Raw genomic sequence first — 27,546 nt, forward strand, 5'->3', positions numbered from 1 at the left:
CATAACCCCCAAGTCTGTAGGTGTGAACTCATTTATAAATAGGATCTTCCAAGATCCTATTTGGATGAGACCAAACTGAGTAAGAGTGGTCCTTAGTCCAATGTGACTGAAGTCCTTATAAACAGAGGAAATTTGGACATAATCAGTCAGTAGAAGGCAGAAGAGGAGATAGAGGACAAATCACCATATCATAGAGGCAGAGATGCATCCACAAGCCAAAGATCACTAAGGATTGCTGGCAAACCACTATCAGAACACTACAGAGAATGCCTTACCCTGCCAACTACTTGATTTCTGATTTTTAGCCTCCTAGGAGACAGTAAATTGTTTATTTTTTATAAACCTTAAATCCTGTGAGACAATAAATTTCTGTTGGTTAAGTCCACCAGCTGGTGGTATTTTGTGATAGCAGCCCTAGCAAAGTCAGGCTCTAAACTAACTAACTTATTGACGTTCCACAGCTTTTCCAGGAGGAGAAATTTGAGCATTTGTGCACTTAGGTAAAATTTCAGTGAAATAATTGATCTTTTGAGAAAAATAAAACTATAAACTCTCTACCTTAAATTAAAAACCCAAGTTTATTTAAACGAGAAAGAAAACATAAGATTTACAGACTGGTTCCAGTATTTGGGACAATATTATTGTTAATGTACATCAGATTAGGGCTCTTTCTAAACTCTGGTGGAGTCTCATGTACTGTGAATGTAGCTTCAAGTGTAGACGGTTATAAATGAGTTGATATGATTTATGTGATGGGTTAGTTTAAAGACAAACTTAACTGTTAGATATTTAGAAAACCTTCAGTAGTCAGAATCCTGAACTTACTTCCAGCATACCTCCCTCTTCTCCTTCATCCCTCCCTATATATGTCAGGGATTTTAAGAAAATATTTGAGACAAGGAGTGGCAAATGCTTGTATTAAAATTTAAGAACTGGTAGTAATGAATCACTTGCCATTTCCTTTGCCGGTTTCTTAAGATTATAACAGGCCATAAGAAACATTTTCCTGAATTTTGGTCATCTTGTAGATTTTAAGCTTCTTTCCTTGAGTGACTATATTAATTGCCACATGAGAATTGCTTAATGTCTATAAGGGGAAGAAGCACTGTATAGATCTAGAGAACATTTTATGGTTCATTTGTTTTTGTTGAGTGGCTCATGTGGAGAATTGAAAAGGAGGAATAAGACCTTACTGGGTTTGATGAGGACTTGGTCTTTTGGAATAAGGTGATAGGAGATTTGAAAAAGGTTACTCCTGTACTGTTTAGATATGAGCAAATGCTAGTGCTGCTGCTGAAAAGCAGATATATCTGGTGGGGAAAAAAAAAAAGAGGTGCTGGTAAGTTAATACTTGAGAAGAGGAATGATATACTCTACTACAGAAATAGATATTTTCTCTCAACATTTCTTGTTGGTCTATAGTAGCCTTGAATTGACAATAGTGTGTTACTATGGGTACTAATCATCCACCTTCTTGCCTCTCCATTTTCATCCCTTTCTGCTTGCCTGTGAGCTAAAAGAACACTTCTCCCATATCGGGCTCCATTCTAGCCCTTGTCTATGATCCTTTCTTACTGTGTTATTGATAGGATAACATTATTCATGAGATTGAGTTCTAGTTCCATTTCAGGAAAGTTACTCACAGGGTGTGCCATTTCCTTACCATTTATGTGATTACTTATGGGGTGATTTGAGAGCGTTCAGATTTGAAATTTAAATAGGCATACCAAAAATGATGGTTTGGTTTGGGGGTTTCTTTTTAAAACAATTCTTTATTTGTGCTCCTCCCCCTACTTCAAAACTAATATGAATTCATGATCTTTTTAAAAAAATGCAGTTTTATTGAGAATATTCATGTACCATACAATCCATCCAAAGTTTACAATCAGTGGCTCACTGTATTATCATGTAGTTGTGCATGCATCACCACAATCAGTTTTAGAAAATATTTTCATTACTCCAAAACAAAACACCCCATACCTCTTATCCCCCCCCCCAGCCCCCCATTATTAACTTCTGGTGTTGGTGTGGTATATTTGTTATTGTTGATGAAGGAATAATAAAATATTACATTAACTATAGTCCATAGTTTGCAATAGGTGTGTTTTTCCCATTTATCACACTATTATTAATTCCTCATAATAGTGATGTACATTTTTTCTAGTTCACGAAAGAACTTTTTTATATTGTACTGTTAAAATCACAGTCATTGTCCACCACAAGGTTCACTGTGGTATACAGTCCCATATTTTAACCTAGCTTTCCTTCTAGTGACATATATGACTCTGACACAGGACTCTAAATTTCCCCTTTCAACCAAAGCCACACACATAATTCAGTGCTGTTAAATTATACTCACCATAATGTGATGCCATCACCTCTATCCTTTTCTAAACTTTTAAATTTGTCCTGGTTAAAAATTCTGCCCGCATCAAGCATCCGTTCCCTATTCATTAGCCTCATTCTGTCTTTCGGTAACCTATATTCTAGATTTTATCTCTGAGTGTAAATATTATAACTGGTTCATATTATAACCAGTTGTCCTTTTGCATCTAGCTTATTTTACTCAACATAATGTCCTCAAGGTTCATCCGTATTGCTGTGTGCTTCAGGACTTCTTTCATTCTTACTGCTGAACAATACTCCATCGTATGTATATACCACATTTTGTTTATCCATTCTTTGGTTGATGGACATTTGGGTTGCTTCCATCTTTTGGCAATTGAGAATAATGCCGCTGTGAACATTGGTGTGCAAATGTCTGTTTGCATCCCTGCTTTTGGTTCTTCTGTATATATACCTAGTAGCAGGATTTAGCTTTCTGAGGAACCACCAAATCATCTTCCACAGTGGCTATACCATTTTACTTTCCCACCAGCAGTGAATAAGTGTTCAATTACTCCAACTTGTAGTTTCCTGTTTAATAGTGACCATTCTAGTAGGTGTGAAAAGATAGCTCATTGTGGTTTTGATTTGCATTTCCCTAATAGCTAGTAAAATTGAGCATCTTTTCATGTACTTTTTAGCAATTTGTATTTCCTCTTTTGAAAAATGTCAATTCATGTCTTTTGCCCATTTTTAAATTGGGTTGTTTGTCTTTTTATTGTTGAGTTGTAGGATTTCTTTGTATGTACTGGATAGCAAACCCTTATCAGATATGTGGTTTCCAAATATTTTCTTTCATTTAGTCAGGTTCTTTTTCACCCTTTTGACAATGTTCTTTGAAGCACAGAAGTATTCAGTTTTGAGGAGGTCCTATTTATCTGTTTTCTCTTTTGTTGCTTGTGCTTTGGGTTAAGGTCTAAGAAACCATCGCCTATCATTAGATCTTGAAGCTGCTTCCCTATGTTTCTTTTAGGAGTTTTATGGTACTGGCTGTTATATTTAGGTCTTGGATCCATTTTGAATTAATTTTTATATAGGGTATGAGATAGGGGTGCTCTTTCATTCTTTTGGATATGGATATCCAGTTCTCCCAGCACCATTTATTTTAGAGACTGTTCTGTCCCAGTTGAGTGGACTTGGGGGCCTTGTCAAAAATCAGTTGACCATCAGTTTGTTTGAACACCATAAGTACATGGAGCTTTGAATGTGAAGTGAGATTTGGTGGGTTTGTACAGATTGGAGTGAAATCCCAATACATTCCAAAGTGATTTGGGCAGAGAATAAAAATGTATTTGTGGGGGAACCCCTGAGGTTCTGGGGAAAAATGTGGAAATGTTGGACTTCCCCATCTGGGTTATTACTGATGTTCTCACAAGCATTGAGGACTACCAATTTAGTAAGCCAAGTCCTTGATCTGGGGACTTTCCAACATGAGGCATGTTACTGCAAGGGAGAGGATAAGCCTACTTATAATTGTTCCTCAGAGTCACCCCCAGAGAACCTCTTTGTTGGTCAGATACGGTCTATCTCTCTCTAAGCCCACTTGGCAGGTGAACTTGCTGTCCTCCTCCCACGTGGGAAGTGACTCCCAGGGGTGTAAGTCTCTCTGGCAATGCAGGTCATTACTCCCGGGGATGAGCCTGGACCCGGCATCATGAGATTGAGAACATCTTCTTGACCAAAAGGGGGAAGAGAGATGAAACAAAATAAGGTTCCAACGGCTGAGAGATTTCAAATGGAGTCAAGAGGTCACTCTGGAGGGTATTCTTATGCACTATGTAGATATCCCTTTTTAGTTAGTGTGTTGGAATGGCTAAAGGGAAATAACTGAAGCTGCTGAACTACAGCCCAGTGGCCTTCATTCTTGAAGATGATTGTATAACTATGCAGCTTACACAGTGTGACTGTGTGATTGTGAAAACCTCGTGGCTCACACTGCATTTATCCTGTGTATGGACAGATGAGCAGAAAAATGGGGACAAAAATTAAATGAAAAATAGGGTGGGATGGGGGGAGGGATGGAATGTTTTAGGTGTTCTTTTTTACTTTTTATTTTTTTTGGAGTAAGGGAAATGTTCAAAAATTGTGATGAGTGCACCACTATATGATGGTATTGTGAATAATTGATTGTACGTTATGGATGATTGTGGGGATGTGAATATATCTCAATAAAACTTTAAAAAAAATCAATTGACCGTAGATCTGAGGGTTTTATTTCTGAACTCTCAGTCAAGTCCATTGATGAATGTCTATCTTTATGCCAGTACCATGCTGTTTTTTTCTTTTTTAATACAGTTTTATTGAGATATATTCACATGCTATACAGTCATCCACAGTGTACGATCAGCTATTCACAGTACCATCATATAATTGTGATTCATGACCACAATGAACTTCTGAGCATTTTTCTGACTATAAAAATAAAAAAACACCCAAAACATTCCATCCCACCATCCCACCTATTTTGCATTTAGTTTTGTCCCCATTTTTCTACTCATCTGTCCATACACTGGACAAAGGGAGTGTGAGCCATGAGGTTTTCACAATCACACAGTCACACAATGTAAGCTACATAGTTATGCACTAGTCTTCAAGAATCAAGGCTACTGGGTTGCAGTTTGACAGTTCAGGTATTTCCTTCTAGCTATTCCAATACTAAAAACTAAAAAGAGGTATCTATATAGTGCATAAGAATGTCCTCCAGAATGTGCTGTCAACTCCATTTGAAATCTCTCCTGATATCTTCATTTCTACACTCTTCTCCAAACCTCTCTCTCCTGTCTTTTCCTATCTGTCTGTAGCACTCCCTTTAGTATCTCTTGTAGAGGAGGTCTCCTGTTCACAAACTCTCTCCATGTCTGCTTATCTGTAAATATTTTAAAACTCTCCCTCGTTTTTGAAGGACAGTTTGCTGGATATAAGATTCTTGGTTGGAAGTTTTTCTCTTTCAGTATTTGAATATATCATACCACTGCCTTCTCACCTCCATGGTTTCTGCTGAGAGATCTGTACTTAGTCTTATCGAACTTCCCTTGTTTTGATGGATTGCTTTTCTCTTGCTGCTTTCAGAATTCTCTCTTTGCTTTGACATTTGACAATATGATAAGTAAATATCTTGGAGTAGGTCTATTTGGATCAATTCTGTTTGGGGTACCCTGCACTTCTTGGACTTGTAATTTTATGTCTTTCATCAGAGTTGGGAAATTTTCATTGATTATTTTCTTTATTATTCTTTCTGCCCCTTTTTCCTTCTCTTCTCCTTCTGGGACCCTATAACATGTATATTCATGCACTTCATGTTGTCATTCAGTTCCCTGAGACCCTGCTCATATTTTTCCATTCTTTTCCCTATCTCTTCTTTTGTGTGTAGGATTTCAGATGTACTGTTCTCTAGTTCACTGATCCTTTCTTCTGCCTCTCCATGTCTATTGTTGTATGTCTCTATTGTGTTTTTCATCTCTTCTATTGTGCCCATCATTCCCATAACTTCTGCCATGTGTTTTTTAAAGTTACGAGTTCTTCCTTATGGTCACCCAGTGTCGTCTTTATATCGTTCATGTCTTTTACCACATTCTCTCTCAACTTGTTGAGTTGATTTAAAAGATTTGTTTGAACATCTATAATTAGGTGTTTCAACTTCTGAATCTAACTTGAGGTGTTAGTTTCTTCTTTTGGGCCATATCTTCCTGTTTCCTGATGTGGCTTGTGATTTTTTTGCCATCTAGGCATCTGATTTTCTTGATTGGTTTACTCTGGAAGTTTTCTTCTCTCTTTTGCCTTGGGTTTTCTTGTTGGTTGACTTTGATCTCTATTGTTTCTTTGTTTCTCTCCCTGGCAAGTTGTCACATTGGCTCTGTCCCCCAGTCTTCCCCACAAAATCAGGCGTGCACTGTGGCCTGCCACAGGGATGGGAGGTAGGCACTGGGCACCCCAGTGAGTTCACTATGTGTGGTAATATAAATCTGCTGGCTTCTAGTGGGGCTCTGCTTTCTGCCAGCCAGAAAGACCTGGGTTTGTTTTAGAGCCCTGCTTTAACAGTTGGGTCCTTCATATTTCTCAGTCAGAACAGGGCCAGGTTTCCGTACAGGGCATGTAGACCAGCTCCTGTCTTAAGAAAGGGTCTGGAGCATCTTTTTAAAAGTTTTTCTATTCCTTTGCACCTTCCGGACTGTCCAGCAGTTGGTGCTGTTCAGTAACTTAACTGACCTCAGAAGCTGCTTTGCCTACAAGCAGGCTGACTCTACATAGATCAGCTGAAACTGCAGGATTCGTATGCCCTCACTTTGCTGGCCAAAATCTGGCTCGATGTGGGGCTCCACCTTTGGCAAAGTACTCCCTCAGCTGACCCAGCACTGCAGTTGTCCCCAAGGGGGAGGAAACTGCTGCTGGCTGCTGCTTCCCTCAAGGGTGGGGGAAGGGCTTTTAGACCCAGGGCTGGAAACAGTGTCTGTCCACATTTTCTCAGTGTCTTTGTCCCTCACTGACCTGGGCCTTGAAATGTCTTCCCTTTCCCCACTGGGTCGTCAAATGGTGGGGTTATGTGTCACTGCTGTGAGAGATTTTGTAGTCTGTGTCCATGGTGGAAGGGGTCCGGTCTGCTGATTCTGTGCCTTTCCCACATGAGACTGAATCTTCCAGGATGGAAGATTCCTACCTGATATGTTCTCTTTCTTTAGTTTGGCATCTGCAGGGTCCTTCTCCAGTCTCTATCCCCTTCCAGAGTTTCAGACAATTCAGAACTGTCCTTTGTATCAGTGAAGTTCTGAAGAGAAGTTCTCAGTAGCTGTTTACGTTGCTATGTTGATGATGTCACCCAAGGATAATTTTTAAAGTAGATTCATATGTATAATGATATTTTTAGTTTATGTTTCCTGGAACAACCTTTGTTGAAGGAAGAAAGCTAACATTTATTGAATGCTCATATACCAGATACTGTGTTAAATGTCTTATATTTAATAGTCTTTAGCAGCTTTCATCCCATTTTATAGATGAAGAAATCAATATGCATAAGATATTTTGCAGTAAGATAAACATATGTAGAAAATGTTTAGCAAATAAAAAGGGATTTTAGATGTTAGAATATGTTATTCACCAGAGAAACATAGGAGAAAATGTAAACTTACAGTTGAAGTTTTAAATTCTATTTTGACTTTGGATTATATATTATAAGAAGACTTTCACCTTTTTGTATTTTACCTGGAAGGAGTTTTAGGCTTAAGAATTATATGTTAATTCACACTCGTGGTTCTAAGCAAAGAAAAGTGGGTGATTCCCTCATGAATCTTGGTTTTAGTCATGTGACTATTGTTTTAGACAATTTAAAAACTACATCTTATCTTTGAATTAGAGGTAGATAATTATTGTCTACTAAGTGAAGGTATTTTCCTTTCACTTAAATTTCCAGGGATAACTTTTCATATCTTTCAGTTATCAGATCTCTAAGATCTCAGAGGTGAAGATTGAGCAATTTAAATAGGAAAAAAAAAAAATGTATGATGCTTTGGAAGGGTGGGAGCAGTGAGAGGACAAGACTTTCTGTTTCTACAGAAATCATTTAGAACCTTTTGCTTCTTATACTGTATATGTCTACCCTATTTTGGTAAAGGGGATCTTTGTTTTTAGGACATGAAATTTTGTTATCTAATGCAGTGGTTTGTTTTCTAGTCACATTGATCAGACAACGACATGGCAGGACCCCAGGAAGGCCATGCTCTCTCAGTTGAACGTTACGGCCCCCACCAGTCCACCAGTGCAACAGAATATGATGAATGCGGCCTCTGGTGAGTGAGACACTGTCCTTAGAGCACATGGAGTAATGATTATGCATTGGTAAAACCTTCTGTGGAAAACAGTAATTATTCTTTTCAAGATACTGGAGCATGGGTGGTGTTTTTTCTGTCCAGTTTCATTTAGGAGACATATTTCATTTCAAAATAACATATACTGTACCCCAGCCTTGTTTAGTTGTTAATAACATAAAGGAGCCAATAATATAAAATCCTAGTTCTGGAGTATCTCAAAAACATGGTTTGGTTAATTCTGATATGCCTGTGTTTTCTTCTGCTGTTTTTTTTATTTTGTTTTGTTTTGTTTTTAATCTGACGGGTTAAAGTTGAAGTTTCTCTCTTCCTTTTTTGTTTTGGATGGAAAGCAAATTATTGGGGTTCTTAGCCTACCTTGTGAAGCTCAAATTCATTTTACCTTAAGAATAACAGGAAGGCTCTAACATCCCTAAAGAACCTTTATTACCTGTATCTGGCATGTGTTACTAAACACATCTTCACCTTTTTCACAGAAGATAATCCTGAGCATAAATCTTTGTTCTGCCTTTTATTTGGCAGTTTACTTAAACCTGTAGTTTTCTGAGTCTACAAAATGCAGGATAACAGTAAAGAGAAAGATATCAAAGGAAATGATAAGTGTAAAGCTTTTATTATAGTTCTAGTAAAGATTAAATACTAGTAAAAGTTTAGTTCCTTCTTTCCTAGTTAGTTAGATACTGTCTTACCTCTTTTTCCTTTGTTGGGTGGGCCCAGGGCCATAGCTAGCCAGTATGTACCTTTGTGCACATTAGGAAGAGGTGCCCATCCTTTTGGGAAGATGGAACCTCATGCCAGGCATCAGGGATTTGGGGCCATTTGAATGGAATTTCTGCCTGCTCCCTTCCACCCCCCTGCATTCTACCCACTCTGCTGAGTGCCTTGGTTCAGGGTGCACATGGCAGTAATAGTAAGCAGTGGCCCTAGTGGCCTTGATGGCTCTCTTCACAGCTCATCCATCTTACCTACCTAGCAAACTCTTCAACATAATATTAATAGCTGCACATAGATTTTCTTAAACAGCAGCAGTTAATAAAGGGATTTGTGAGGACTGGAGGGGTCCTTGGCCAGGAGAGCTTCAGGAGTTTAAAATGTTCTGCCCCTGAAGACGATGTCAATGTATCGAAATGTTTCTGCTGTTCCATAACTCTCTGCTTTTGCCTTTGGCAATTGAACACTTGAATTCTAAAGAGTTAAAAGCTGAAAAGGAAAAACAAATCAAGATTCATAAGTGAACTTTTCTTGTCATAAATTTTCTTTATGTAAACTCTTGAAGAAAAAAAATCAATTCCTTAAATCTTCCATTTTGGATTATAATATGAATATTCTCAGAATCTGTATGGTTTTCTATGATATTTAATTAAATCTTTAATATTTAATTTAAATCTTAACATTTTTAAAGGCAAAAATTTTGCAAGTTATTTATTGACAAATATTTTACTTGGAAACTAGCCTAGGTTATTATGATTTTGATCACAACTGTGAATGGAGACTTATCTATCAAATCAGTATAGTGGCTGTTGATAACACCTGTTTAGTATATGCCTATTTTTACTCTAAATTATATATATTCACTTGTTTTCCCCTTTTTCTATTTCAGTGGATATTTAAGAATAAATAGAGGACTTCTACAAGGTGTTGAAATGCTTTGGTTTGAATACCACAGGAACTGTAATTTTGGCATACCTCATGTTGTTCGTTTAAAATTATAGCCATAATGCCATGTTAATAGTTTTAACCTAAGGACTTCTCTCCATCTGGAAAGCAGCCATGTTGCCTGGTGGCTATGCACTGTTGAGTGAGAAACATAGCACGGATTCTAAAACAGTTTTAAGAGAAAATAATCTTACTCTCAGTCAAGGGTTTTACAGAATACAGAAGTGGCTTTACCTCCTTGAGAAAAGCAGCAAAAGAGATGTTCTTCTCTGCTTGGAAAAATGATCATTTATTTAAGGAGTTTTTAAAGCCTGGAGACAGCAGTGAGCAAGGAGAATTTTGAGAGCATTGATTTTAACAAATAAAGCAGCAAATGGCTTCTAGTCAAGCAGGGTATCTACAGAAAATTTATACCCTGAAGGAAATGCCTTCTGAATCTGCTCATCTGAAGTCTTTGTATAAAAGAAAAGGCTATATAGCTCTTTTAAAGCACTTTACTGTGGTTAATCAAGCTCAAAGCAAATTGATTTACACTTTTATCACAGATTAACTTAAAACTTTCTGGTTTTGATATTTTAAAAATTATTCTCATTCAAATGTTTGAGTGCAGCTTGGTATTTTCCTCTCACTTATATTGTTTCTAAACAGAACATTTTATGTAAGATGCTATCATTTTCTCTAGACTTTCCAAACTTCTTTGCTGCATAATTTTATATATGTAATTGAGAAAACACTCAAAAAAAAAAATGTACCTGGAAAGGGTTCTAGAGGCAAAGACTTGCTACTTCCAGTGAAGAATAACTAATATTTTTTAACTGTGCCATTTAATTGGCAAATAAGTGACAATTGTTTTAAAGGAATCTGAATGATGAGGAAAAGAGAATAAAAACAGGGAGGTTTTAATAATTCAGCATGACAATGGTTCTATTTTACATTATTCTATATTTTTGAAACACATCCTGTTAATAATGTCTTGAGGTGATTGCCCTTGAAAAGTTACATTAACCATTGTGCTTACAGTACATTGATTTAATAACCTCTTTGCATCATTGAGATCTACATAAAATAGTTCTATATACAGAGAATTAGGTAAACATTAGTGATTTTTGTGTTAAACATTAGAAAATAAGAACTTGAGGAAGAGAAAAGTGATACTTCTTTAACTGGTCTATTTATGTGATATACATTAAATGTTTAGGTTGTAGCTTGTTAATACCCACAAGATTGCAGAATCTCAAATGAATAAAAGTCAATAAAGCATACTCTATGATAATCCGGAAATAACTGGACATCAAAGGGCTGGTTACTATTTTGGACCATTAAAAATCATAAGCCTTGATTTAAATTAAGCCAAATCAGTGAACACACTTATTGGCTTTTGGCTTTTAATCAATGTACCTTCATTAAAATCCAAAGCCAAAATGTCTTATTACAGGTGGATTTTAAGGGATTCATTCAAGTCAGAAGCACACTGGCAGTTACTTGACAAATGCCCAAATCTATCAATGCTGCATTTTCAGATTTCCGTGATTATGAAAAACTTCATGGAATTCCTAGGAAATGCCTCAAGATGGGTGGAGAAAATGCCTTCTTGATCACAAAAGGTGATGCATGTTAGAGGAATGTGCTAAGCACCTCAATGCAGAGGGGAAAAAATATTCAGAAGCAAGCAAGGTGAGCAGGTTAGAGCTGCTTTAATGTTTGCCTGCTTATTACTCCTGCTTTGTGTAATCTCTGCCCGAGCACAAAAGATCAAGTGGCAAACAGATGCTTACCAAGAAAAATGACAGGTAGTCAATAGACATGAAATGTAAAAAAGACAAGTAAAGCATAGATATAAGGTTTTTAACTTTAAAACCCACAAAGAGAGAATAGATATAAGGATGTGTGAGAAGTTGTAGGATCATTAACAGGCTTTCAGGAGTTGATAATTCATACTTCTTGTGTTGTTGTTCATGAACTTTGAAGTTCTACTGTTCACATTTGAGGCAGAGAGAAAATTTAGAACAGGGATTAAGATCAAGGGCGAGTCAAATGGACCTGGGTTGGAACCCCAGATCATTTATTGGCTGTGAGATTTTGGAAAAGTTACTTTTTCTGCCTGTACTTCAGTTTCTTCATTTGGAAAATGGGGATAACAATAAAAATAATACTGAATTCATTGGGCTATTTTTTTTATACATTTTTTATTGTGAAATTTAACATATATACATAACAGTGATAACTTTAAAAGTACGATTTAACAAGTAGTTGGCAAATTTCAAAGAATGTTATGGGTTACAGTTCCACAATTTCAGTTATTTCCTTCTTGTGAAATATAAGATATATACAGATAGGCAATAACTTTCAAAGTACAATTTAACAAGTAGTTACATAGGTAATTTCAAAGAATGCTACGGATTACAATTCCACAGTTTCAGCTCTTTCCTTATTGTGAGATATACATACAGAAAGGTGATAACTTTCAAAGTACAATTTGATGAGTAGCTATAGAGCAAATTTCAAACAATGTTATGTTCCACCTTTTCAGTTATTTCCTTCCAGCATATAAGGATTCAATATTCGTAATCCTTTGTTAAAGTCTGTCTTGTCTGTTGTTTCCCCCTTCCTCTTGTCACTTTCTTGATCCTTAGGGGTGTGTAGGCAGAGAACACCCTAACTTGTTCATATTGAAAGGGGGTGTCGACAGTACGGAGAAGGGGGCTGTATCTGATTGTTGTGCTTAAAGAGGCTGTTGCCTCTGGGTTTTAGGACTTGTCTGGCATAGGGACACTCTGGTGGATTTAAGTTTCTGAGAGAGAAACTTAATGAGTGAGACTTTTATAGAATCTCAGGTAGGAACCTAGGTGTTTTGGGACTACTGTTGGTTAGGGCTTGGCATACTGTGGCCATTTGGGATATCTAGCTGTAGCTTGCATAAGAGAAACCTCCAGGATAGCCTCTTGACTGTATTTGAAATCTCTTAGCCACTGTAACCTTACTTTGTTACCTTTGTTTTCCTGCTTTTGGTCAAAAAGATATTTTCAATCCCTTGATGCCAGGGCCAGGCTCATTCCTGGGACTCGTGTCCCACGTCTCCAGGGAGATGCACTCCTCTAGGAGTCATGTCCATGGGGCTATTTCAAGGATCAAATGACACAATCCATTTACCGTGAATGGCATATAGTGATTATTAACAACAATATATGGTTCTTGGTATAGTCATCTTGCATATATAATAGATAAGTGAGATTTGTTCTCATATTTTTAAAAGCAATTTTATTGATATATATATTCACATACCATGTAGTCCTTCAAAATGTACAATCATTGAACACAGTATCATCATGTGGTTGGGCATTCATCAACACAATCAACTTTTGAGCATTTTCGTTACTCCAAAAAATAAAAAAAATAAGAATAAAAATAAAAGTAAAAAAGAACACCCAAAACATTTCATACTCCTTCTCCCCCGTCTATTATTCATTTACTTTTTGTCCCCATTTTTCAACTCATCTGTCCATAGACTGGATAAAGGGAGTGAGCCACAAGGTTTTCACAATTGCATGGTCACACCATGTAAGCTGTATAGTTACACGATCGTCTTCAAGAATCAAGGCTACTGGGTTGCAGTTTGACAGTTTCAGGTATTTCCTTGTAGCTATTCTAATACACTAAAAACTAAAAAGGGTTATCTGTATAATCCATAAGAATAACCTCTCCAGAATGACCTCTTGATTTCATTTGAAATCTCTCAGCCATTGAAACTTTATTCTGTTTTATTTTGCTTCCCCCTTTTGGTCAAGAAGACTTTCTCAGTCCCACAATGCTGGGTCCAGGCTCATCCCCAGGGGTCATGTTCCATGTTACCCGGGAGATTTATACCCCCAGGAGTCGTGTCCCATGTAGCAGGGAGGGCAGTGAGTTTACCCATAGAGTTGACTTAGAGAGGCCACATCTGAGCAAGAAAAGAGGTTCTGTGGAGGTGACTCTTAGGCACAATTACAAATAGGCTTAGCCTCTCCTTTGTGGTAGCAAGCTTCATAAGGGCAAGCCCCAAAATCAAGGGCTCAGCCTACTAAATTAGTAGTCCCCAGTGCTTGCATGAATATCAGGAATTCCCCAGGTGGGAAAGTTTAATATTTCCACATTTTCCCCAGTCCCTCAAGGGGTCTTTGCAAATACTTTTTATTCTCTGCCCAAATTACTCTGGGATGTATCAGGGCTTCACGCTAACATGTACAACCCAACCAGATCTCACCTTCTATTCAATTACATAATTCCATGTAATTATGGTATTTGAATAAACTGGCCACACAAGTTAAATTATATAGTGTGCTACAGAAAGTATAGACTTTGCACCAAATAAACATCTCTTCCTTTGGTCTCACATAGAAGTTGACATTTTAAAACACAGTCAATATCATCCTTTACCCTTTAGTCTTACCTTACTCCCAACCAAATCTATTTTGTTCATATCTCTAATTGAACTCTGATCTCTTTTTCAGTTTCTCTAACAGTTGCCATATGGGGTAATGCTGACATTCATAGCTGCCGAACTCTGACTCTGACTCTCAGGTGTCACTCAGATACCTGAAGTTACACGGACCAGCCAGTTTATACACAAACAGCTCATTGTCTCAGAATTTAGAAATAACCATTACAACTCATGGATGGATGTGACTGCTGTAAGAACTTACAATCCAGGAATCTTTACCATAAGCCTTCCCCTGATAACCTGTGCTCTCAGATTCAATTCTCAGTGTTTGCACATTATAGTTTATCCATATTAGTGAGGTGTTATAATGTTTGCTTTTTGATTCTGGCTTATTTCACTTAACACACTGTCCTCAAGGTCCATTTACCTAGTTGCATATCTTACAACTTCATTTTTTCTTGCCGCAGCTCAGTAGTGCATTGTATGTATACACCACAGTTCACCATTCTGTTTATCAGTCAATGTACCCTTAGGGCACCTTCATCCAGTGAAAATTGTGAATACTGTCACCATAAACACCGGTGTGCAAATGTCCATTCATGCCCTTGCTCTCAGTTCTTCCAAGTATATGCCCAGTAACAGGATTAAAGGACCATATGGCAACCCCATTCTTTGCTTCCTTGTTCTCATATTTGAAAACTCAATCAGTTACAGGTGGTCATTGTTAATTCATTTAAAATAATCTTTAAAATCTATTACCACACTGGGGTGTGTTCTGGTTTGCTAAAGCTGCTGGAATACAAAATACCAGAAATGGATTGGCTATTATAAATGGGGTTTATTAGGTTACAAATTTACAGTTCTAAGACCATAAAAGTGTCCAAACTAAGGCATCAACAAGAGGCTACTTCACTGAAGGAAGACCAGTGGTGTCCGGAACACCTCTGTCAGCCTGGAAATCACGTGGCTGGTGTCTGCTGGTCCTTTGCCTCCTGGGTTGTGTTTCAAAATGGCTTTCTCCAAAATGTCTCTGGGCTTCTGTCTCTCTTAGCTTCTCTCACCTCTCTGCTTGGTTCTCCTGGGGTGTTTCTCTCTAAGTCTGGGAGTCCCCTCTTAGCTTCTCTGGGGCAGACTTGGAGCTTCATCTCTTAGCATCCCCAAGCGTCTGGGTTTGTGTGGGCTCTCAGCTCTCTTAAAGTACTCCAGTGATCTAATTAATGCCCACCATGAATTGGTGGGGGTCACACCTCCATGGAAATAATCTGATTAGATTAAAAGGTCCCACCCACAATAAGTCCATTCCCTGAAGACTGGTTTAGAAGAACATGGCTTTTCCTGGGGTAAGTAACATTTTCAAACTGGCGAAGGGTGTATTTAGTTCTACACGCTTTCATCCTTATCATTGGCTCCTATTAAGTAGGGGGTTATCTTCTAGCTTTTAGAGTCACATAAAGTTTCTCTATTTGGCATAGGTCATAAAGTATTAAATATAAATACATTTTTCTTCTTTTAAACTTTCCTGAGTCTTTGAAAGTTTCTTGATTATTATTAGGTGGAGATTATTTGTCAATCTGAAGTCATATATTATGCAACAAAAAAAGCCCAGTGTCAAAGTGATGAAGACATACAAACAGTGAATTTTTAGTTACTCTCAAGCTCCTATCCCAAATACCTTTTTTCTTTTTTTTTTAACCAAAACTGTTGCTCTTTTTTTTCCTATATGAAACTTAGATAAATTAAGAAAAGGTGGCCATAGGAAACTGGAAAATAGTAAAAGCAAGAGCACAATAATCCAGAATCACTATAACCAGTCCTTATTCCTTTTATGTAGTTTGTGTCTTGATTTATTTGATGATTAAGTTCCTGAAAAATGGCTGGTAATATGGAAGCAACCATCATTTTTTATAATTTAAAAACAAAGATCAATTCTTTTTTTTTGACCATTTCATTTAATAAAAGATGCAAATAAAATATGGGGAATATGAAGATAAAAATATATTTCTTTGTGAAGTGCACAATAATTCAATGATACTGTCCAACCCAGTTGCAAAAGATATTAGCTTGCAATTATCATATATCTCCTGAATAGGGGTTCTGAAGTCTTTGTGAAGCTCAGTGATGCTCCACACATGGCATTTTTCATCTCAATAGTTTCTTGACTTTGTTGTATGGTCAAGCATTCAACCCTTGCCAGGGCAGCTAACGACCTCAATTTTTTTCTGATGGTGAGAGCCTTTCACTCTTTCTCCACTGGGGATCTCTGTTCATGTTAACTGGTTTCAGTCATGATTTTTAACTTAAACATATTTGTAAAATAGGTTTTAAACTCAGAATACCTGGGCAAGGCAGCGTCGTGTGGCAAAAATGGGTTATTACTAGATAGTGCTGCTTAAAAATTTAAGTGTCCATGTTCAACTTTTTTTCAATGATCATTTGTGGATTTGGGGAAAATGCTCAACTTTGAGTAGGGAGAATGAGAGAGAAATTAAATTATTTACATTTAAGAACCAAATCAAATGCCTGTTTTATTTCTTCTCTTAGTAAGTGCTAGAATAATATTTTTGTCTTTCCCACTGATTTTTAAATCCTGCTGATACTCTATGCTGCAATAATTCTATGACTCATAGGAGGAATATTTGTGTGAAAGATGAAGATGCTAATTCTTTAAAATTGATATCCATAGACTACCATATATAGACAGTGTTAGTGAAATACAAATCCCAACAATAGTGAGAGAGTTTTCCAAAATAATAGTTTCTTTTGTTGTTACAGGATAAGGAGGTAGTAAAAGAAAATAAAAGGTGATTGCTTTATTTAAGCAATCTGGAGTCTAAATGAGATATTTGTGTTTGCTTCAATAAAACTTTTTGGAAGCTAATCTAGTATAAGTAAATTTACTAGTACTCTTAAGGTGATTCATCAAGTTAAAATAAAAAAGCTCAAGTTGCACTGAAGAAAATCTGAAATGTGCATTGCATATTAGAAAGTTCTCTGAGCTTACACTTGCCCTTTCCTTGTAGGAAGTTCATCCAGCTGTAACATGATAAACAGAAAAATGGCTTTTAACAATGTCATATTTTTTCCTTCAGATAGTTGTATTTTTCCCTTCCTAAATCATTCATTCAACAAATATGAAATGGCCTATCTTGTATCAGGCTCTGTGGTGGTTATTGGAGAGTCAGGTTAAGACAGACTTTTCCCATATAATAAAAGAAATATTATGGAAGAGGTATGCATTGAATGCCAAGGAAGCAGAGAGCAGGAACATGTGAATCAGCAGGGGAGGGGGTGGAGCGGAGACATCTTTAAGGAGGCAACGGTTCATTCATTCCCTCAACAAATATTGAGTATTTACTATGTGACAGGCACTATCTAGATGAGAATACAGAATATAAAGAAATAAAAAATATATCAGATAATTAAAAATGCAAAGAAGAAAAAGAAAAGGGTCAGAGAGTGATTGGCTGGGGGTTGGGGGAGGGGGTTATTTCAGTGTCTTCGCCAGTGCAGACCTCTGTGATTGATATCTTTTGAGTGGAAATTGAATGATGTGAGGATGAGAGCCCTGCGAATACCTGGGGGAAAGGGAAAGAATGTTCCATGCATTGCAGACAGTTAGTTCAAAGGCCCTAAGGCATGTTTGAGGGATTGCAAGGAGGCCCCTCCAACTGAGACAGCATCAGGGAGAAAGTGGGCATGGAAAGCCATATTCTATAGGACCTTAGAAGTTTTTAAGAGATAGATGGCTTGATCAAAGTGTTTTAAAAGATCACACTGGCTGCTGTATGGACATGGATGGAAAGTAGGGAGATTATTTAGGAGGCCGTTGGAGTAACCCAGGGGATAGGATGTACCAGGGTGGTGGCAGTGAAAATTGTGAAAAATAGTTGGGTTCAGGGCATGGGTTTTAATGGATGAGTAGGAGTTAAGTTTGAAGAAAAGGCAAGGTAATAGTAGCAGTTTGTGGTAGATTAACTTAGGCCTGACAACTCCGAGCACTATATGACTAAAGGTGGAATGGTGGGAAGATGAGATTGAAGATGTCCTCAGAAAGTCATTGTGTGATAACCTAAGAAATTTGAGATTTTTGTTGACAATTTTGGGAAACCATTAAAAATATGACTCTTCTCTAATGGACTCTCCATAAAAGGCTCTCCAATTTTTGTCATCTGATTATTTTATCTTTTATACCCAAATTTCCCATCTCATGTTTAAGCCTGCCCCTTTGTGTATATTACACTTGATTTTTAATAAGTTAAACATATTATTGGGACAAAATGGTAGAACTATTCCAGGAAAGGGAGGGGAACTGACTGTTTAAAAGCACTGTCTGAGTCCTGGCCTATCTCAAGCACTTGAATCCTCTCAACAATCTATTATCTCCATTTTATAGATGAGGAGAGTGAGAATCATGCAGGTGAAGGAACTTGCCCAAGGTTACAAAGATAATGATAATGGATCCAAAATTTGAACCCAAGTCTTTCTGAATCGAGACCCTTTACACAGTTTTCTCTGAACTATGTTTTCTTTCTAGCGTTGAATATGAGGCTAAAAATAATATATAATTTATAATGAATCAGTTTTTTTTTTTTTTTTTTTTTTTTTTTTTGTTTTACTAAGTTGCCTGATGAATGGCACCTATGCTATATTTGTAAAGTTTGAGTTGATGGTACTTGTGTAAAAGTTTAATAAAACAAGTGATAAGATTAATGTCTCCTGTTTTCTCCAGCTGTGCTTTTTTTCAGTTTGTAATGTGTGGAGGAATTGCCTGGGGCTTTGTTAAAATGCAGACTCTGATTAAGTAGATACGGAGTAGAGCCTGAGATTCCATGTTTCTAATGTTTCCAGGTGATACCATTACTGTTGGTTCAAATGGAAGACTCTAGAATTGTTTAAACTTAAAATCAGAGAAATATTAGAGATTCACCTTGCTTATCTATCTATCCATCTAACTGTCTATTTAGCAATACATTTTCTGAACACTTGAGTTTAGTTTGTATACATTGTGCTCCTTGAACACTTAATACTGCCATGTATATACATGCTTGCCCTACGTTTGGTTAATCGAAGACAAAAACGTTACTGACAAAATATTTAAAAGTTCCCCAGATTTGTACTGTACCACCTTTCCCATTGTGTCAACTTAAAAATTTTGGTAGTATGGGGCGAACTTTCATTTAGAGATTGTTTAGGTTTAAAAGGTCAAACATATGAATTGCAGATGTTTATGTTGATAGAAGACTTTTCCTTTGGAAACAAAACTGCAGAAAAATCAGAGGTAAATATATTTTAGTTCTAGTATGTTTTGAAAACCCCCAAGCTCAAGCACGCAGACCGGAGTATCACTAGCCTTGTGGTAGATTCCAGTAATTGTTGTCATCTTTGTCCTGAGCAACCTGGCAAAATCAAGTATACCCCCTGCTTTAGTTTCCTGGACTACTCAAGCAAATACTATGCAGTGGTTCAGTTTAAACAATGGGAATTTATTTGCTCATGGTTTTGAAGTTAGGAAAAAAATCCAAATCAAGACGATGCTTTCTCCTCAAAGACTGTGGCATTCTGGGGCTGGCTGCCAGAAATCCTCAGTCCTTAGCTTGTTACGTGGCAAGGCACATTGTGGCTTCTCCTGGCCTCTCTGTTTTCCAGGTTCTGTTGATTTCAGCTTCTGGCTTCTCCCTCTTTAGCTTTCTCTGTATATATGAATTTCATTCCATTTATAGGATTAAGACACATCCTGATTGAGGTGGGCCACTCCTTAACTGAAGTAACCTCATCAAAATGAAGTAGCAATGGGTTCACGCCCACGGGAATGGATTAACTTTAAGAACATGTTTTTCTAGGATACATACAACTCCAAACCATTACACTCCTTCATAAAAAATTGGAGAACTCTTTTTCTGTGTTCTAGGGTAGAAAGATAAATTCTCAATACTACATGGCCTATAGTTAAACTCAGTGTAAAACAGCAAATACATGACAATATGCTGTAAGTACCCAAGAAGTCAAAACAAGTGCAGTTTCAGTTTATAGGTGGGGAAGATTCTTCTAGTGGGACAGAATTGAGAAGAGCTTCACAAGGATAGTGTGAGAATAGAGTAGAATTTCCCTCGTTAGGAAATGGCATTCAAATTGAGGAGGGATGAATTAGGAGTTAGCTAAGCAAAGAGGATGGGGAGAAGCGTTCCTGCAAGAAGCACTGCATCTGTGAGAGTCCTGGACAGGGAAGGGGAGAACATATTTGAGGCACTGAAAGCAGACTGAGTAAGGAGGGAGGTGAAATGATCTTGGAGGAATGGGTTGTGCTTAGAGTGTTGGATGCTTTCAGGATCCGTGCAGTGCTATGTTGCCTGACTGTAGACAACTTTGATTAACCCTCTAAAGATTTGACAGTTTTTCTTCTGGGCTTTAGAGAGCCATGGAAAGCCCTGATTCAGAGAGTTACTTCCTCAGAGGAGGTGAAGCAAGATGATCTTGTGGTACATGCAAGATTTAATGTTAGAGTTGATTAAGACCAATTTGTAGGCTACTGCTAAATTTAGTCATGGAAATGTGAAAGTCTACACTCAAGTTTCATTTGAGGGAAATGCAAATGATATTTTAAAGTAAAAACCACTCAACATGGGGACATATTTTGTGAAGTGTCAATATCCAATTGATGGAGAAGAGAGACTACTGTTAACCCTGAGGGAAGCATGAAGGATGTGGGAGTCACTTACATGAATATTACCAAAGTCATGGAATTTCATGAAAGTTCCAGGAAAAGAAAACTTAAAAAAAAAAACAACAACAAAACTTCTGATTATTGTTTCTTACACTTGGAATACAGTGCTTAAAAGCATGAGTGTTGGAGCGCTACACTCTCTGGGTTTGGACCCCAGGTCTTGGACAAGCTGAGTAGCTTTTCTGTGCATTAGTGTCCACATCTGTAAAATGGGGATAATAATACAACCTATGTTCTAGCGTTGTTAAATGAATTAATATTTGTAAAGAACATAGAACAGTGCCTTGTGTATAATAAGAGCAATTCGTGATTAATCCTAAATACAAGAGACCAGAATTTCAAGACTGAAATTGGTCAGAATTTTAGAATTAGATTACTTTAAAAGATCTTTGAATCTATTTTTCCACCTACTCCTCTTACTTTCTAAGGAAACTAATTCTTGATAGTCTTGTACCTTGAATGACTCATCAGGGTGTGTTCAGTAAACTTCTGATGTCCTGGATGACTTATTCCTGAATTTCGTGGGGCAGTGAGAGGGAGAGGTCTTACTTGTGGCATAGTTAATCAAGACTTTCTTGTTTGATTAGATATTGCAAATGGTTTTAGTTAGTTATTACTAATGTAAGAGGGTCCTTAGGTAGGGCAGGAAGTTGATGTTGAGTCACTTTCCCTATTATGACATGGAGTATTTTGTTTTTAAAATACTGCAGGAAGTTACCATTTGCTATACTAGATAAAAGTTAACAATCAACCAGTAGTAGTAAATCCTACATAAAAGTTTATTTTCCCCAAGGATAAGTAGTTCTAATTTAGAATTAATTATAGCTTACCACTCTCTTTTTCTGTCCTAATTCAAATTTCCTATATCTCATTAAAATGCTGGCTTCTTTCTCTTTACTTTGACACAGCACCTCCCCCCCCCCCCTTTTTTTAAATCTTTCTCTTCTTCCTCAAAGGACTGGTGGTGTGGTCAGGCATGATAGCCCAGCCTTCAAAACCCCCCACATCTTTTCCATGTCTTAGACTATGTAAAAGTGAATTGGGGTGAGTATGTTTATTGCCCATTCTGACGTGTCTAGAGGTTGTAGGCTAATAATGAGGTTTCAGGGTTGTTGAATTGAGGTACCCAAGGCATCCAGTGATTGCTGTTGACTTAATCACAATAATGTTTAAGTCATAAGATATCTTTAGAGCTTAGAATTTTTTAATATAATTGCTTGTTTTTAAAAAACATTTTACAATTGAGCCATTCTCACAATCAGAGGTAGAAACAAATCATTAGCATTCAGTTGTTGGAGGTCCTGTCTTCCTCATGGGGGGACAGAGCCCAAAGAGAGTGAAAACCCAGAAAAGTGGTTTGATTTACATATGTTAAACAAGTTTGCTTCCCATTTACCTTTTAGTTCTGGACATGGTTAGTACTGTGTACAGAACTCCACATCCAGAACTGGAGGGGGGGATGGGGGGCCTTTTGGCTGTGGCCTATGTGGGCGTTCAAAATGCTCCAATTTTACATGTTTGCATTTCCTAACAGGGTATCGTGTGTGTGTGTGTGTGTGTGTGTGTGTGTGTGTGTGTGTGTGTGAGAGAGAGAGAGAGAGAGAGAGAGAGAGAGAGTGAGAGAGAGAGATCAAAGCAGACCTTTGACAGTACAGTAACAAATTGGTCTGTTCCTGGTACAAATAAAACTGGCCTAGAATTAGAGCTTTGGATTTGATGGGCTTGTGTTGAGTGTGCAGCTTAATCAAAGCTACTTGTTGAGCATCACCCATGAAATTGGCTAAGACTGCCAATATAGAAAGAAGGAACTTGTTCCATTTTGCACAAGTGTCATACTTAGTCTCTGGTCCTGGATGTGGGAAGTAAGTGGTGCAGTTGTAAAGAGCAATGGCTCAGGAATCAGGCTGTCTGGGTTTGGGTGTTGTCTCTGATACTAAGTAGGTTTGTGATCTTATACCAAACTTAAACATTCTGTGCCTCAAATTTTTTCATTAACATGGAGATAATACCACTGCATACCTGATTGGTCGTTTTAAGGATTAAATGAATTAATGTACATAATATACATAGAACAGTGATTTGCACACAGTAAGTACTCAATTCATCTTAGTCCATAGATGGAAGGATTTTAGGCATGTAATCAAACTTATTCCAACTTATACTTGCCTTTCCTGATCCCTGGTGTGAGGGTGAGAAGGGAGGGACAATGGAGTGAAGAGAAAATATGCTTGAAGTTAGGAATTTATTCTGGGCCTCTCTTCATTGCTCTTACCTTCCAAAAGCAGTTTTCTCACTTCCTTATCTCACAAAAATAGAAAAATCTTCAGATTTATTATATTTCTTAGTTTTATCTCTCATAAATTGTTTCCTCATTCTGTAACTTTGAAAAGGTATCTTGTCCCTCTTTCTTCCTGAGAAATTTGCCTTCCACCAGCTTTAGCTCCCACCCTGCCACCTTCCAAGCCTCTGGCAAGTTTAAACTTCAGCCACCATCACTACCTCCTAGCAATTTTTGGACTGTTTAAATAAGCTTTTTTTTTTTTTAACTATAGTTTTCTTGGTGTGATCCAGTTACATAAATAAAGCAAATAAATGGAGCTTGACAGTGTTAGCTGAAGGATGCATTATATGAAACAGAATGCTTATGATATTTTAGATTTTCTGAAAACACTTGCATATATGCCTTATTAGGAAACTTCAAGCCCCTTGGAAGGTACTGTCACTAAACTGATGGTTTGGGGGTAGTCCTTGAGCCACAGTGCCTTGAATTAACAGTAATAATAGCTATTTTGGTCATGACTTTCAAAATAATTTTTGAAAATCTGACTTTTTAGAAAAATATGTGTCTTTGGGGATGTCAGTTTTATTTGATACTGTGTTTTGAGTGGAGAAGAATGGGTATATTGGTTTACCTTTCTTCTCTGAATACATGCTTAAATCTGTTTTAATGAATTGTTTTATATCAAAATGTCTTTTATTTTTAAATTAGCATCCCTCCCCCCTTTTTTAAAGCTACATCAAATGGAAACCAAACATGATTTTTTTTCTGTATTATAGGTCCTCTTCCCGATGGATGGGAACAAGCCATGACTCAGGATGGAGAAATTTACTATATAAACCATAAGAACAAGACCACTTCTTGGCTAGACCCAAGGCTTGACCCTCGTTTTGGTAAAGGTTCATCTCAAAACCCTTTTAGATATTTTTGATTACTATATTTTTGTATGTGAAATTGGGAAGGTACATTTAAATAAAATTGCATTGCTTTTTAGTATTAAAAATTACTTTGCCCACCTAACTTTTCCCAGTACTGTTTTTATACTTCTCACTTTAAACTTGAGAAATTCAGATTTAAATCAGCATTTTAGTCTAGACCCCTCGGGATGGGGGTGGAGGGATGTTGTGGTGGCTAACTAACCAGAATCATCACAGTTCCTTTCACGTTTTTGGAAGTACAGTGATGTTTAAAGTGATCTTTCTAGCTGAAATAATAATCAAGGTGCCATGCTACATCTAAAACCTGGGATACCAGCTTTTGTCTGTGACCCGTATCTGCTTATGCTTTACTTTTGTGGGCGATGAGCACCAGCCCATGCCTTGTTGTTTTAGTGTTTCCCATTGGGTGGGGGTGGGTGGGGGTGAGGAACTGCACCACCCTAGACATGGTCCATTTCAAATAGTCCCTGCCCCCCTATTTTTTGCTGTTTTGTTTTAAAGTAAAGATCATTTTCTTTGTTTTTTATCTAGGAAGCAAAAAAAGAAAGCCATATCCCTCTCCAAATCATATGGCTGAATTACCATTTGCACAAAGGAAACTCTCCCTTCCCAAATGTGCAGATTTTGATAAGGGTATACAACTTCTTCAATGCCTTTTTTCCATATTTTTTCATTGTTTTCAGTTTCTTTAGTTTGGTTTCTGAGGTATTTTTCCAAAGCCATGGAAAAATGAATCTAAAAAGAAGCAGATTATTGTGGTTTTGAAGCTTTTGCCTTGGACTGGTTGTAGCTAAATGAAAACAGTTTGCAGATCACTGAGTAGGTCAGACTGAGGGGATGCGGAACCTTTGAAGCTTTACAGGGGTTGACCCAACAACAACTGCTGGGCCCTTACGGGAAAGAGGAATTAACTCTGTGAATGCCATCAAAACATAACCTGGGAGGGGATGGGGTTGGAAAAGAAAAACTGCTCGGAGCTGGTGAGGAAAAATAACTTCCTTGACAGTTGACAGGAACATTATGAACAATTCTCCTTTGTCTTTATGTATACCTTAAAAAAAAAAATAGGATTTGAGTTTCCCCAAACTGACTGACTAGTCAGCTTTATGGTCTGACTGAAGCCCCTAAAGCCCCTATTCAAGTAAAGTCAAAGTTGGGGTCAGGACAGAGATCATCATTTTGACAGATAATCATGTTTGGCTTAAATATTGTCCTTTTGAGCTTCAGAGTTATTGGGATGTTGAAAAAGTAATATGGCGTGCTAATAATTTGCAATATCAGATTATGTTTAATACTTGAAGAACCCTTTGTGGTTGAAACAGGAAACCAAGTAAGGTAGAGAATTTAATAAATGTTGCCATTTGTAGGGATTGGAAAGGTAACAGCCATGTTTCCATAAACCATCTTAATATTGAGTTTCCACGTTTGGGAAATTTAAAAATATGGTGCTGTGCTCATCCTCTCCGCCCCAACATGAGATTATGAAAAATGGTCAACTTTTAGCTAACTGCAGGGGTCAGGAATTAGAACATAGCTCCTTTTTTAAGGAAATGTTTTCATTTAAAACAGTGAAATAAAACTATTTGTAGATCCGTTGATTTCAAACATAGATTGGTCTTTTGTTTTAGGGGAGAAAAGTACTAAAAAACAAAAACTCTCTACCTTTAACACATGTAAACACAAACATACAATTAGATGTGCTCAAAAAAGTTTCATAAAATCCTCTTTAGTTTCTCATTTTGGGCCTGCTGTGTATGTATATTCCAGACAGGATTGACAACATGCCAAAGCTTTTTATTTTGTGGCCCGACATTTAATCTGTTCCAGATCTTTTCAGAGAGCTCAAGTGAAACTGAAAGGGGACAGGAAAGAAAAAAAAAAAGTGTGGGTTTTTCTGATTTAGAGTGACAGCAAATAGAGACAAGCTGTTAGATGCTGAATTTGAAGGAGTTTTCCTTGAAATCTGAAGTTCTATATAGTGGGTTACATTTTATCTCTGTCAGAGAAATATAAACTATCCCCTTCTTTTCTGATCCTTTGAGGGAAGCAAACACAAACAAATGGAAAGCTGTTGCTTTCATGTTTGTGGAGTTTGCTTTCCTATATTTCCAAAATCTGTAGTAAAATATTATCAACTGTTAGCTTGAGTCAAGCAGGCCATGTCTTCTGGCAGTTTGAAATGGAAGGTACCGTTTTGTAAAGGTTAATTTTATTGCTCACCTACTTCAAACATTAGCCCCTTATATAACTCTATTCTTTACCAGGTGCCTTAGATTATTCACACATTCCACATGAAGTTAGTAAGTTATCTATTTAATTTTATAAATTTAAGTAGTGGTTTGTTGTGGATTGGTTCTTGTTTTTCTGATTTTCTTTAACATTTAAATCTGCATCTTTGACATTTATATTGTTTTAGGGATTTTACTAGTAATTTGTAACAAATCATGAAATGGTATCTAATGGCAGTAAGAATTCACTGATTATATTTTGGGCTTTGAAAAACTGAGTTTGTCTATTTAAAAAATGGAGGTTTTTTTGTTTGTTTTGGTCAATAATGATTAAGAAATGGAGGGTATTTGGTTTTTTGTTGTTGTTGTTAGTAACTATTTATTTTGAATAATTTCAGACTTAAAGAAATGTTGCAACGTAGTACAAAGAATTGCTGTATATTCTTCTCCCAGATTCCCCAAATGTTAACACACACACTCTCTCACACTTTTTCTGAGCTGAGAGTAAATTGCATACAGAGATGCCCCTTTACCCCTACATATTCCAGGGGGTATTTCCTAAAAACAAAGACATTTTCTTAACATTAGTAGACATTCTAACTTAACATTTTCTTAACAGTTGTCAAAATTAGGAAATTAACATTGATCTGATACTATCATCTAATCTCAGACCTTATTCATATTCTGGAAGGTTTTTTTTAAAAAAAGAATACTGGGAATGTATTTTCCCTGTAGTATTTATGAAAATGGATCCTTGAGTATTATGCAGGCCATTAAATTATTTTCAATAAACACTTTTAGAGACACTTTTTCTCCTGGGTATGTTATATATATATTTTTACTGTAAACATGAAGAGTCTCAAGTTTAAACATTTCCTTGTACATTGCAGAATTATTGTACTGTATAATACAGTCCTATGGATATTTTCCAGTAAAAGCCCTAATAGAAACAAAATGAAATTATAATTTCTATTCTTTGGAATGAAAAATCTTTGCCAAAACAGTAACAATCAGTGGAATGATCTTTTATATAATGTTATTGCCTTTATTGTTTATATAAAAAATGTATTAAACAGTGTTAGCAATCTGTGCTTTAGAAATAAG

The 27,546-nt window shown here is 36.9% G+C and overlaps 1 protein-coding gene across 10 annotated transcripts in view; it reads left to right on the forward strand.

The window, feature by feature from the left end:
• YAP1 (Yes1 associated transcriptional regulator) overlaps positions 1-27,546 on the forward strand; it is a 138,853-nt gene that overhangs the window by 65,496 nt on the left and 45,811 nt on the right. For 6 of the 10 annotated variants that reach the window (XM_037841223.1, XM_037841224.1, XM_037841214.1 and 3 more), the window contains exons 3-4: positions 8,050-8,165; positions 24,056-24,175. In XM_037841223.1, coding sequence (XP_037697151.1) covers positions 8,050-8,165; positions 24,056-24,175 — 236 coding nt within the window. The remainder of the gene's footprint in view (positions 1-8,049; positions 8,166-24,055; positions 24,176-27,546) is intronic. The other 4 variants (XM_037841215.1, XM_037841219.1, XM_037841217.1 and 1 more) reach the window with 1 other exon arrangement.

The sequence above is a fragment of the Choloepus didactylus genome, chromosome 6, assembly GCF_015220235.1.
Source record: "Choloepus didactylus isolate mChoDid1 chromosome 6, mChoDid1.pri, whole genome shotgun sequence".
NCBI classification, from domain to species: Eukaryota; Metazoa; Chordata; class Mammalia; order Pilosa; family Megalonychidae; genus Choloepus; species Choloepus didactylus.